The sequence below is a fragment of the Thamnophis sirtalis genome, unplaced genomic scaffold, assembly GCF_051295495.1.
Source record: "Thamnophis sirtalis isolate CommonGarterSnake01/CBP01778 unplaced genomic scaffold, rThaSir2_p1.2 scaffold_10, whole genome shotgun sequence".
Lineage (NCBI taxonomy): Eukaryota > Metazoa > Chordata > Lepidosauria > Squamata > Natricidae > Thamnophis > Thamnophis sirtalis.
In genome coordinates, this window is record NW_028261390.1 from 39,707,103 (window position 1) to 39,721,264 (window position 14,162).

Genomic DNA, 14,162 nt, shown 5'->3' on the forward strand with positions numbered 1-14,162 from the left:
TCAAGGACAATGAGGTAATATTGTACCTCACACTATCAATCAACAAAGTGAACCTGATTTGAAAAGATACCTGAAACAACACAAATTACAAAATAAATTGCAAAATGACACATCTATTTCACTAAAGAAGATAAAGTAAAAGTCAGTGGTTATGTCACTGGTTTATTTCATCTAGAATTATGACATTCTGAAAAATATAGGTATTTACTGATGAAAATTCTTCTGCCAATAGTTTAAAAAGGAGCATCCTTACTTGTGGCAAATCTGCTCTCACAGGTATGTGTGTATAAGCACACATACTAATTTCAGCTAGAATTGACAATGTAGCTTTATAAGATGGAATACAGATAGTCCTTGATTTATGACCGATCACTTAATGATCCTGCAAAGTTATACAAGACATTCCAATGTGATGGAATGTGCAGCTGGAACAGGAAGGGGGAATTCTAGCAAGAGCATCACGATTTCCCACAGAGGAGGCAATACATTCCAGACAGAAGCCCAAAATAAATGGAATGTAATTTGGGAGGTAGGAAGAATTTTAGGGAAGCCACCCTAGAATCTCCCAGGGTATATCTATTTAATTAGAAGGTTAAAGGTAGTCCTCGATTTACAACCCAATCAAACCCCCACATTTCTGTTCCTAAGCGAGACAGTTATGTGAGTTTTGTCCTATTTTATGACATTTCTTGCCACAGTTGTTAAGTTTTAAGTTAGTAACAGTATTGTTAAGTGATTCTAGCTTCCTCATTGACTTTGCTTATCAGAAGTTGCAAAAGGTGATCACATGAGCCTTCATATCATAAATATGAAGCATTTGAATTTTGATCAGGTGACCATGGAGATGATGCAACAGTTGTGTGAAAATCTGTCATAAGTCACTATTTTCAGTGCCCTTGTAACTTCAAACAGTCACTAAATGAATGGGGGACTACCAGTATAGCTTAGGTATAAGCAAATAAAGTCCTGGACTTCTTTGGATTTCACTGTGTCATCTTTGGACTTGAACCTGGCACCAAAACCTATGACCATTTTCAGAATTATGATGGCCGCACACACTCCTGTGGTCATGTGTTCACATTTTGGGCCTGCAATTTACAGCACTGCTGAGTCACCTAGTGATTTTGGCCAAGATGACACTATCAAAAATTTCTACATATAAATGGTAGAATGCAAATAAAAGACAAATAACATTCAAAATACATCAAAGTACTCAGACCCTTGGAATCATCCAACATGAATTAAAATCTTTCTGGATGTCCTATTTTTCATAGTCTCCAGATTTTTACTTCTATCTTTGTTGTATTTTAATATGATGTCATCTAACATCACTTTCGATTAACTGGCACAAAACTAGAAATGCAAGTAGGACAGCACAATGTGTTCCTAACTAGGATTGTTTGGAATAAATATCCTAACAAAACATGTCTTCAGGTAGTTATAATTTAAATATACTTAATGCCAAATAACAACTCAGTAGAACATGTATGTTGGTATCCATGTAATACTTTTTATGGGTAAATTTTTTAATGAGAAGTGACAAATAATAATTCCAATATCTCAGGTTATTAAATTAGATTGCAAAAACAGAAGCAATAGAAAGGCCACTTCAGTGACATTGAATTATGCAGGTAATAACTATTTTCATTTAGATTCAAATCAAAACTAAAGAATATCAAAACAATAAAATATATTGAAAAGATATAGGAACCAGCACATTATTAAATGATTTTTACTATTCTAGTTGTGTTGAGTGGTAGTCAATCATATTCTTTCCAATCTTTCTAACACTCTTCTAAGATTTTGCTGTTTTTCTGGACGCCCTCTTTTAGTCTTTGATTCTACTTCTTTTCCCTTTCCCTTAGCTGGCTACAATCTCAAGCACATACAGGTTTTGCAAGCAAAAAGTTTTACCTAACCCAGGTACGCCTGGTGCGCCAGTTGCGACCCTACCTGAACCGGGAGGCCCTCACAACAGTCACTCGGGCCCTCGTGATTTCTAGGCTGGAATACTGCAACGTGCTCTACATGGGGCTGCCCTTGAGGAGCATCCGGCGGCTTCAGCTAGTGCAGAACGCAGCCGCGCGAGTGATCGCGGGTGCACCCCGATTCACCCGCATTACACCTATCCTCCGCGAGCTGCGCTGGCTACCTGTCGATCTCCGGATGCGCTTCAAGGTGCTATTGATCATCCATAAAGCCCTACATGGCAGTGGATCTGGATACTTGAGAGACCGCCTTCTGCCAATTACCTCCCTACGACCTATAAGATCTTATAGGTTAGGCCTCCTCCGCATTCCATCGGCCAGCCAGTGTCGGCTGGCAACCACAAGGAGGAGGGCCTTCTCAGCAGCGGCCCCGACCCTTTGGAACGAGCTCCCCGTAGAGATTCGTACCCTCTCCACCGTCCAGGCCTTCCGCACAGCCTTGAAGAACTGGCTCTCCCGTCAGGCCTGGGGATAAGGACCATTACCCCGCCCGAATGTTGTATGCATGTTGCTTATTATTTTATTATGTGTTGTCGTCTTAGTGCTGTATTCCCCCCTCCCTGGTTTCTGTGAGCCGCCCTGAGTCCCCTCAGGGAAAAGGGCGGCCTACAAATAAAATCAATTCAATTCAATTCAATTCAATTCAATGATGCAGGATCCCACACAGCAATATGTAATTTTAACATATTATATAAATCACCAACAATTTAAGATATATGTAGTAGATATCAAGTTCTAATTGGATTTAATCTGTGTAGTTGTAAACTGTACAATCTTAATTTGTAAAATTAAGAAGAAACACTGATGGAATTAGGCTGAGTTTATTTGCTACATATGTATGCTTTATTGAAATTGATATTTTAAACAGTTCATTTCATTTTGGTATCCGATAACTAAAATTGTAATGCTCTGATGGTTTATGAAGATTATAAAGATGGCAATAATAATTATAGTAATCTTCAATAAATTTGTAATCAAATGGATTACCGTATTTTCACCCATATAACCCGCCCACGCAAATAACCCGCACACGCATATAACCCGCGGGTTTTCCGGATCGTGTAAAATATTTCCCGTATACCCCGCCCACGCATATAACCCGCCCACGCATATAACCCGCGACGAGTAAAAGAGAAGGGAAACAGCTGAGATGGGGGGGGAAGAAACGGAGAAAGAAGCCTGCGCACGCTGGGGAAGAGGAAAGGAACGGAGGAGAAGGAAACAGCTGAGATCGGGGTGGGGGAAGAAACGGAGAAAGAAGCCTGCGCACGCTGGGGAAGAGGAAAGGAACGGAGGAGAAGGAAACAGCTGAGATCGGGGTGGGGGAAGAAACGGAGAAAGAAGCCTGCGCACGCTGGGGAAGAGGAAAGGAACGGAGGAGAAGGAAACAGCTGAGATCGGGGTGGGGGAAGAAACGGAGAAAGAAGCAAGCCTCCGATCGTGTAAGCCTCCGATCGTGTAAAATATTTTCCGTATACCCCGCCCACGCATATAACCCGCAGGGGGGCGCTGTGCATGTAAAAACCGCATATAACCCGCGGGTTATATGGGTGAAAATACGGTAATCACGGAACAAACCAGCCCAGAGTTCTCACTCAAAGCACAACTGACCAGTCTCAAATTTTATCCTACTAATGCTAGGAAAAATGGTAGAAAGAGAAGAACACTACAAATAGTAGATGGATTGACTCAGTTTCAGTGTCAATGAGTGCACTGTTGGAAGGACTAAAAGTTCAAAATATGGATAATTATTCAAATTATAAATGGATCTTCAAGGAGAAATACTATCTATGTGGTCATAAGGTACAACAACTTTGACACATGATCAAAATCAATATAATTTGATTTCAATAGTGTTTTATTATAATATAATTTGATTAATTACTACAATTAATTTGTAAGAACAGGTTTGCTTAGAGCAGGGTTAGTCAACCTTTTCATACCTACCGCCCACTTTTGTATCTCTGTTAGTAGTAAAATTTTCTAACCGCCCACCGGTTCCACAGTAATGGTGATTTATAAAGTAGGGAAGTAACTTTACTTTATAAAATTTATAAAGCATAGTTACAGCAAGTTAAAGCATATAATAATAATTACTTACGAAATACTTTATGTCGGAATTTCGCTAAGTTTGGCAGAATTAATCTTTATAAACAACTTATTGTAGTTAAATCTATCTTTTTATTTATACTTGCATACATAGAAACATGAAGTCTGATGAAATTACATTTAATTAATTAAATTATTAATGAGATCCCTGAGGCTGATGCTGTGAAACTAAATACTGGATATCTGGCTCAATTTTTATAAGGAACAAACGAAGGTCTCCTCTTTCAGAAATATTCAGGCGATTTCTTTCTTTGGTCATAATATGATTAACAGCACTAAAGCCTAATTCCAAAAGATATGAGGTATGGAAAGGTATCAATAAACTGAATATCATTTTCCACATATTTGGATATAAGACAGGCATTTTTTTTTATTTTGCCATAGGTTTTCATATCCATCACTATCGAATTTATGTTTACTTTCTTCATCATATCTAATTTCTAACAGTTCTGCTTGGAAAGTTGCATCAGCCTCTTCAATATTTGCGGTAAAAGGATTTTTCATCCAGTCATACACCTTCAATTTCAAAATACTATATCTTCAAATTGTTTTTCCATGTCCAATTTAAGTTCGTTGAGGTTGCTACTGAATCTGTCAATATCCTCTGGAGTTACATCATCTTTTATAGATGATAATTCAGGAAACTGATGAAATTCTCTCTTCAATAGATTATAACGAAGTAGTTCAAGTTTGTCAATAAATAATGAGACAATACTTTGGCAACCTATAAGAGTTTTATTAGCTCCTTGGAGCTGCAAATTGTCATCATTAAATCTCTTGAAAATATCTGCCAAATAAAAGGCATCATTCTTTACTGTTTTTAACTGTTGACACAGATTGGTCTCATTATTACTTTCAAAAAATTGTATGACACTATCATATAATGCTACAAAATGAGCCAAAGACGTACCCTTTGACAGCCACCGAACTTCTGTGTGCAAAAGTAACATAATAAAATTTTAATTATTGTCCTGACAAAGCTGTCGAAACATTCTATCATTTTTTGCATTGGATTTGATCTTGTTTACGGCTCAAATTATTATAGTTAATGATGAATGGAGACTTGTACTTAGATGTTTTGCTACAAGATGTTGTCTGTACACCACACCATGAATACATAAAACATTTGGCATTTCTTCCTTCAAATAAGCAACAAATCCATGATAGCGACCTACCATTGATGGTGCTCCATCAGTAGCGCATGCAACAATATTATTCAATTTTTTTTGTAAAGTATGATTTCACAGAATATATTAAATATCGATAATCCTCTTGTATCTGTAATGAGATTTATTGCGAATAGCATTTCTTCTCATAATGTATTATTTTCATCAAAATAACGTACATATGCCATCAATAAAGCATTATTATCTGCAATGGTAGACTCGTCCAATTGAAGAGTTTTGGAGAATACTTATGAGGTTTTTTTCAACATTAACTGCCATTTCTTCAATTCGTCGCTTTACTGTGCTAACACTTAGGGGCAACTTTTTAAAAATTTCAGGTATATCCTGATGCATTACTGTTGAGATAGATTCTTTTATAAAGAGTATTATTACAGTTTCTTCAATATTATAACTTTTACCACTTTTGCAATTAATTGTGAAATGCGATAAGTGGAAATTAATCCATCTTCATGCGCTGCTTGTTGTTTTTTAAATGATGCAACGATTGTTGAATGATTTTGAAATTTTTTATATATTTCCTGAAAATATTCAATGGGCTTGTCCTTATCATTTGGATGCTTTGTAGAAAGAGCTTTTCGCAATTGACTTGGCTTCATTGCCTCGTTGGATGTTTTACGACACAATAAACACATTGGATGTGGTTTATTTACAACAGATTCTATGAAACCCATCTTCAGATACTCTGGCAAATAGCCACGAGCGTATTTCTTTTTTTGAGACATGGGCTCACAATATTTCACAATATTTTGTTTAAAGCTGTAGGCACATTCTCACTTTCACAAATCTAACTGCGTACTGACCAGTGCGACCGCAAACAAAAGAGCCTGTGCCATGTATCATCATCTGTGCATGCCTCTCATGCATCATGGATTGGGTTGGGGGGGACGTCGGCTACCAGCTCTGCTTGTCTGTTACAGCTGGGTGATGTGGGGGGAGATGCGCGAACTATTTTGGGGCGAGGCTCTTTTGTTTGCGGTCGCACTATAGTGCCATTTAGTTTCACTTACGTAACCTGAAAAAAAAGGAAAGTGCTTCAGTATCGGACAAAACTCCTACCGCCCACCATGAAAGCTGGAACGCCCACTAGTGGGCAGTAGGGACCAGGTTAACTACCACTGGCTTAGAACATATTTTTAAAACTGAAGAAACAAAACAATTTCAGTTTTGTAAAAGGCTTTTGATTTCCTTCCAGAATTAAATTCCTAACTGCTTGTAAAAAGCAACATGTTTTTTTCTTTACTATAAACCATTGCCAAGAAGAGAACAATTTAGGAGGCATGGCCCTAGGGAAGACTGGAACAATGAAACAAAAATGTTAAAAAGTTATGATATTTGTGTAGTTACTTACCAAGCACATCTAAATTATATTAAAGTAACCAAAATATCTTTACAATTCCCAAGGTATGTCACAACTTTGGAACACCCCTAATATTTGGAAATTGAAAGTTGAAAAATTTGACATGCCCTACGTGGAAGGGGAAAGCAATGGGAGCACAACTGAGTGGCAGAAAGCTACTTTCTTTTTTTTTGTAGGTGGTAAGTGACAAAATGCAGTTTCCTCTCCCGCATATTTTATATGTAATTTTTATGTACATACACATGCATACAGTGACCAGCAAAAGATGGTGAAAAAAATATCAACTTCTATTTTCTGTCCTTGCTCTCCATACAACATTAATGCAAATGAAGCATCTTAAAGAAACAGGATATAAAGAACGTATATGGAAATAAAGATTTGTGTGCACACATCTGTTTCTATGTCTATATTTATACATGTGTATGTCATCTGGATGGAAAAAATTGACTTCATCAACATTGGGGGGAAAGTATAACATTATAGTATAACATTACCAGAAGATACTTAGGTAAACTATTAGTGTGCCATTACTGACTATGGAGGTAGAAAACTATAAATTCAAAATAAGTTTCCAAGACAGCTTGATTATATCTGTGCATTTCAATGACATATTTAGCTTTTGTCTGACCAACCAACCCACTCAACGTGTAGCCCTCAATGGAACTGCATCTACATGGAGGAAAGTATGCAGTGGGATACCCCAAGGCTCTGTTTTAGGCCCAGTGCTCTTCAATGTCTTCATCAATTAGTTGGATGAGGGGATAGATGGGGAACTCATCAAATTGACAGACAACACCAAGCTATCAAGAATAGCTAACACTTCAGAAGATAGGCTTAAGATACAGAAGAATCTTGACAGACTTGAACATTGGGCGCTATCTAACAAAATGAAATTCAATGGTGAAAAAAGTAAGTTTCGACATTTAGGCAAGAAAAATAAAATGCACAGGTACAGTATATGTGGTACCTTGCTCAATAATAGTAACTGTGAGACAGATCTTGGAGTCCTAGTGGACAATCATTTAAATGAGCCAGCAGTGTGTAGCAGCTGGCAAAAAAAAGCCAATACAATTCTAGGCTGCATAAACAGGGATAGAATCAAGATCCTATGAAGTGTTAATATCACTTTATAATGACTTGGTATGACCACACTTGGAACACTGCATCTAATTTTGGTCACCATGGTGTAAAAAAGATGTTGAGATTCTAGAAAGACTGCGGAGAAGAGAAACAAAGATGATTAGGGACTGGAGCTAAAAAAGAACGATTGCTGGAACTGGGTATGTCTAGTTTGATGAAAAGAAGGACTAGGGGTGATGTTGCAGTGTTCCAATATCTTAGGGGATGCCACAAAGAAGAGGGAGTCAAGCTATTTTCCAAAGCACCTGAGGGTAGGAAAAGAAGAATGGCTGGAAATTAATCAAGGAGGGAAGCAACCTAGAACTAAGGAGAAATTTCCTGACAGTCAGAATAATTAATTAGTGGAACAACTTTCATTTCATTTATTTCATTTATTATATTTATATGCTGCCCTTTTCCCCTGAAGGGGACTTGCCTCCAGAAGTTGTAAATGGTCCAACACTGGAGGTTTTTAAGAAGAGATTGGATAACCATTTGTCTGAAGTGGTGTAGGGTTTCCTGCCTAAGCAGGGTATTGGACTAGAAGACGTCCAAGGTCCCTTCCAACTCTGTTATTCTAATCTAAAAACTTTTGGCTATGTGAATTGAATTTGACACTTTTCATTGTAAGCCACCCAGTAGCTCTGAATGGGTACCATATAAATTTAATAAACAAATAAATAAGTAAATAAATTTGCATTTAGGGGACTGCTCAGGAGCCACTTTGTAAGTCAACAGTCAGTTTATAGTTTATAGTTTATAGTTTTATTGATTTGAATGCCACCCACTCCCGAAGGACTCCGGGCGGCTTACAATAAAACAAGGGAGGGGGAATAATACACAAACAACATTAAAATATACAATAATCACAATCTCCGGGGGGCTGGATATTTCGAGAGCCCCCCCGGCCTGCTGGAGCAGCCAGGACTTAACAGCTTTGCGGAAGGCCGGGAGGGTAGTAAGGGTCCGGATCTCCACGGGGAGATCGTTCCAGAGGGCTGGCGCTGCAACAGAGAAGGCTCTCCCCCGGGGAGTCGCCAGCCGACATTGGCTGGCAGATGGAATCCGGAGGAGACCTAACCTGTGTGATCGAATCGAGTCTATGGGAGGTGATCGGCAGGAGGCGGTCTCTCAGGTACCCAGGTCCGATGCCATGAAGGGCTTTATAGGTAACGACCAGCGCCTTGAAGCGGATCCGGAGACTAATGGATAACCAGTGCAGCTCGCGGAGGATAGGTGTAATGTGGGTGTACCTGGGTGCACCCACAATCGCTCGCGTGGCTGCGTTCTGGACCAGCTGGAGTCTTCGAACACTCTTCAAGGGCAGCCCCATGTAGAGCGCATTACAATAATCCAGTCTTGAGGTCACAAGGGCGTGAGTGACTGTCTGAAGGGCCTCCCGATCCAGGTAGGGTCGCAATTGGTGTACCAGGCAAACCTGGGCAAAGGTCCCCCTGGTCACAGCTGACAAATGGTGTTCAAAAGTCAGCTGAGGATCCAGGAGGACTCCCAAATTGCGAACCCTCTCTGAGGGGCGTATAATAACAGTCAAAGTTGAAGAAAGTTATTTTAGCTAATCTATAAAATTATTCATTGGTTATTTATTTATTTAATTAATTAATTTATACACTGCCATCTCACCCACATAAATGACTGTGGTGGTCACACTGTACTGTATTTCTGAAAACATTTTTATGTCAATTTTTGGCATTCTCTTACCTTCTACTTTAATCAAGCATATTTCTAGTGTTAATTCAAAAAGAGTTAGGACACATAATAATCACTCTTTACATTATTGATCAGCAAGCATTCTGATAGCATATAAACATTATTTTAAAAGATGAAGTATCTATATATTTCAGTTATACACGTATTTGATATGTGCAGTGCTTTTAATTTTATGTTCATAGGCATTTTTTCCTGAATTTGCACTACACTCAAATGGCTTACTATTTTTAATTATCAAAGCTGTAGTTGATAGAAATGAAATTCATTCATGAAATTTGAAAAAAGGAAACACTGTATTGATGAATAGAAAATAGATTTTAAAATATTCATTCTGGAAAATTCAGGAAAGTAAAAACACCTTAATTTCTTTGAAAGTGTATCGATATATAATAACTTCCATCCATTCGAAAAAAATGCAAAATAACTTGTAATAGCATTATATCTCAAGCATTTACTGTATGAGTAGCTAATGAGATACAACAGTCCACAAGCTAAACAAGAGCATAGATTTCCCCTCCTAACATGCTAGACTTAAGGGGTGGGGCTGTCTTGGAAAATAGTTATGGCAAATGGATTTTCCTTTTAATGAGAACAGAACAGTAATCTTGACCCCATCCTGATACAGTCCAGTGCCACCTAACCTATATAATGGCATGTTAAAATGTTTAATGGATCAGGCAAGTGAGTCAATTAAGCAGAAATCTAAATATTCCTAATTCAACTGGGAACAGTACAAATGACTTTCAGGACACTTTGGGGTACTATACCCTTTCTGCATTTTCCAACAATAGTCTTCCCTTAATAGGACAGTGTTTAAAGTTTCTGTTAAGTATTTACAAATACATAATCAGAACATAATCAAAGTGTTACAATTTTTCTTTTATCTTTATTTGTTTCTATAAGCATTCTTTTTTTATTATTTTCTGGCTATAAATGTGATTATACTAAATTATTCTCAAAATAAATTGTGTTGATTATAAAATAACCATAATTCCTTTATTTACTAGAGCTTTAGTTGCTTTTACTTAGCTTACTAGATATTTTCCAAGTCAGGACACATGATACATTTCCATACATTGAGTTGGAAATGCTGATTTATCTTCTCAGTAACAATTCTGGTAGTTTATACCTAATATATCTTCTTTGTTAGGTAATCATTCATATGGGTGACAGAGAATGCAAACAATGTACTGAAATATACACTCAAGTTGCATCACTTTCACTCTTGTGTACCATGAATAATAACCAAGCTGCACTATTATACCAATCTTCCTAAAATTTAATTTTAAAAGCATCTGACTAAAATTATCAAAAACAGTATTAATTATTTCAATAAAATAATATTGGCAGTTTTATCATTTTTAAAAAGATGTGCAGTAGGGCTATGCATACTTTAAAAACAATTCAGAAGTGGTACTTCAGATTTCATGTGAGCAGGAGCACAGCACTTCATTGATTTTTGTTAAAACAGCCTGTCATTTTTATAGCTTCTGTGCAAACCTGACAAAAAGTTATGGCTGGTTTTAAGAGACACCTCTTTGAATTAGCATTCCATGGTCAATCCCTTTCAGACCAGTATTTCACAATGAAATACTGAAAGGTTTGTATATTTATTGTTTAAACTTGTTCAGGATATATGAGGTTTCTCCTTGCTTGATTTTTGTCTGTTGCAAATTATGTGCTTCTAAAATACTTACATCTGGATATCTTATAATGCAAGTTGCATTTAAAAAAAAGAAAATCAAATATTTGAAACCTGAAAATATTCAATTATTCAAATATTCCAAATAGTTATTAATTAAATCAGAAGGCTCTAGTTTTAAACATATATTCATTGATATAAAAATAAACACTGGTGGTATTTTTTTGTATGTGAAATGTTTAAACAAGGGTAAAAATTCTACACTTGCAAAATACCAACATTTAAAAACTTTTTAAGCTTTTTCTTTAGCCCATCCTTTTTATTTAGCTTTTTCTTTGTAAGGAGATTATTCTTCGTTGTAGGTCTGCAACAGTCTGAAAACATAAATGTCACATTTGGATGTTTGAAAAAGTGATTAAAGTTATTCACTCCCCACTGAAGAATTTATGCAAAAACTATGGACACTAGCATATGCACTGAACTCACAGAACAAAGCTTTGCGTACATACAGCATTTTTGTATTATGTTTTTAGTAACTGCTATATGGAAATGCCCTTCACATAAATGGCAGTTCCTTAAAGATAATGGGAAAAGCTGGGGTTATGCTGATCAAGAGATAGTAGATTTTACAACAATTTGTGAATGTAGAAATATCCATTTAACTCACTGTATTACAAGGAAGAACACAATAAAGTACAAAGCACAACAGATAGTGATGAATTTCAAGTTTTCATTTAAAAAAAATATTACCTCTGCTCCCGAATACTTTTCGGTTTGTATGACAAGCTCATCCAAACTGACCTCAGAAGATATTGGCATATGGCAAAACTGAATTTTAAAGATTTCTTTGCGAGTGGCTTCATCAGGCAAAGGAACATATATAATTCTGTCGAATCGACCAGGTCGTATCAATGCCTATAGTAACAAAGTCATAAAGAAGGCTTATTAACAAATAAAATGAATACTTATATACTACTTATAAAAGTAGTATTCACTTTAAAATAAATACTTCTGTAATACATAGAATGTAGCTTAAAGCCAAAATGATACAAAATAAAATACACAAGGGCTGTTATGTGGCAGGTGTTTGTTTGAATACTACTGTATAATAAAGCCCTAGAGCTCTGCAGCTTCTTCATTTTTATCATTTTTATTTTTGCAGTCCACCAGTTTTTACTTCCTGGCAAATTGCATTTTTTGCAGATATTCCAATGCATCCTCGCTTCTTTCTCATACTATCAGTATGGTAGTTTGTGCACTCTTATTGCAGTAAGTAAGCAATTCACTGTTTCTTCAGCTTCTTTTCTAGGACAGCATTTTCTGCCTGTTACTACCTTCTAAATTCTCGCTTTGTATGCTCTTATTCTTAGGGCGTGGTGTTATGCAGCCAGAATTAGTCTTTCTGTCTCTAGTTTCTATGCATCTTCTTCACCGTCCTTAGATATTCTTCAAATGTCCTTTTGGTTCTTTAGCTGGCTGGTGAATTCCAAACCTACCCAAATTCCATGGTAAATAGAGTCTGTAAATGTTACTGCATGCTTAAAGGGCATAGTTCATTGTCATCATTTTTCTGATCTTGGTATACAAGGCTTCTAGTTCTGCTTGACTCCAATCTACTGTTCCAGATGTTTACTTAGAATGACTGGAATTGCCCAGTTGTTAATTGCTTTGATGGTATTTCACACAGTTTGGGCTTTATATTTTTCACTCAGAAAATATATTCATTACAAAACTTCTTTTTGACTTCAGTATGCTTGATGTTGTTAGCTTGAAGGATGCCCAGCTATTTGTAGTAATGTTCTTTATGCATATTCTTGATATTTTTTCTATAGATCATCTTGATTACTTCAGTTTTCATTATTTTCCCCCTACTGGTGATAAGATAGTTTGTTCAGTCTACGTCCATTGCAATATCTTGGCTGTATATACTGATAGTATTGATCGGTGTTTCTATTTCAGATGGTGTTCTTCCATTCAGCTTCAGACAGTATGTAGAGAAGGTGAGATAGCCTGGCAAATATTTTGGTAGCCTGGCCTGACTTGTTCAGCATTGTTTTCTCTGTAAACAATGTAATGACAAAAAATGTAATGACAAAACTATTAAATAGTCATTCTTTGAGCATTTAGAAAAGAATTCATTGCTTACAAGGAATGAACAATAGAAAAGTAATGGACACTGTGTACTAGACCTCATCAAAATATTTGACAAGATGTCCAGTGAGATTTGACTAGAGAGATTAGAAATATTGGCTGATAGAAAAAGAACCAGTTGAAACATAATTTTAAAGTATAGATCAATGATTCTGCAGCAACCTAGACAAAAGTGTCAACCAGTATATTTACAGGGTTCAACAAAGTTAAGCTGGGTGTTAGGAAATATAATTATCAGTTTTGCAAATGATGCAAAAATAGAGGAAATTACTCTAGAGAAGAAAGGGTACACCTCTCAAGTCAGAAGGCGGCTTTTGAAGCTACTATTTATTGGACAGATCACAGAATGTTAAATTTTGAGTTCTACATATTCAATTACATACCATGTTCCTAATAGAAACTGTTATTTTATCCTTAGAATAACACCAAAACATGGATATATTATTGGCTAACAAAGATCATTTTCAATCATTAATATTTATACAACAAAATTATTTTTCATTGTCATTGCATTGACATTTTTTTAAAAAATAGCTTGCATGCAGATTTAGACTTTCTAAATATATTTTCAGCTGAATGCATTTAAGCCACAATATGTAACCCAAATTGTTTTTTATGCTCTACTTTTCCCTTAGGCAGTATAGTTTGTGTTCCAGTTGACTAGAGATATTGCATGGTTGTCCTGGGCTCTCAGCCAATAAGACTTTTCCCAGCCTGATCATGTCAGTGAAAGTCATGCTGAAAAATAGTAGGAAGAAGCCTTCCTTCCTGCACAGAATTGATCAAGTTAACACCCTTCCTTGAGTTTCTTTAAAAAGTCCATTGTGAGCACTTCCAGGTGGAAAAAGAAATCTATGTGGCATGCTAAGAGATGTCCTGTT

At 36.5% G+C, this 14,162-nt stretch overlaps 1 protein-coding gene across 4 annotated transcripts in view; it reads right to left on the reverse strand.

Annotated features, from left to right (window-relative positions):
• AFG2A (AAA ATPase AFG2A) overlaps positions 1 to 14,162 on the reverse strand; it is a 138,967-nt gene that overhangs the window by 7,754 nt on the left and 117,051 nt on the right. For 3 of the 4 annotated variants that reach the window (XM_014059792.2, XM_014059793.2, XM_014059794.2), the window contains exon 15: positions 11,881 to 12,045. In XM_014059792.2, coding sequence (XP_013915267.2) covers positions 11,881 to 12,045 — 165 coding nt within the window. Of the gene's footprint in view, positions 1 to 11,880; positions 12,046 to 14,162 lie in introns of those variants that run through there. The other variant, XR_001313175.2, reaches the window with a different exon arrangement.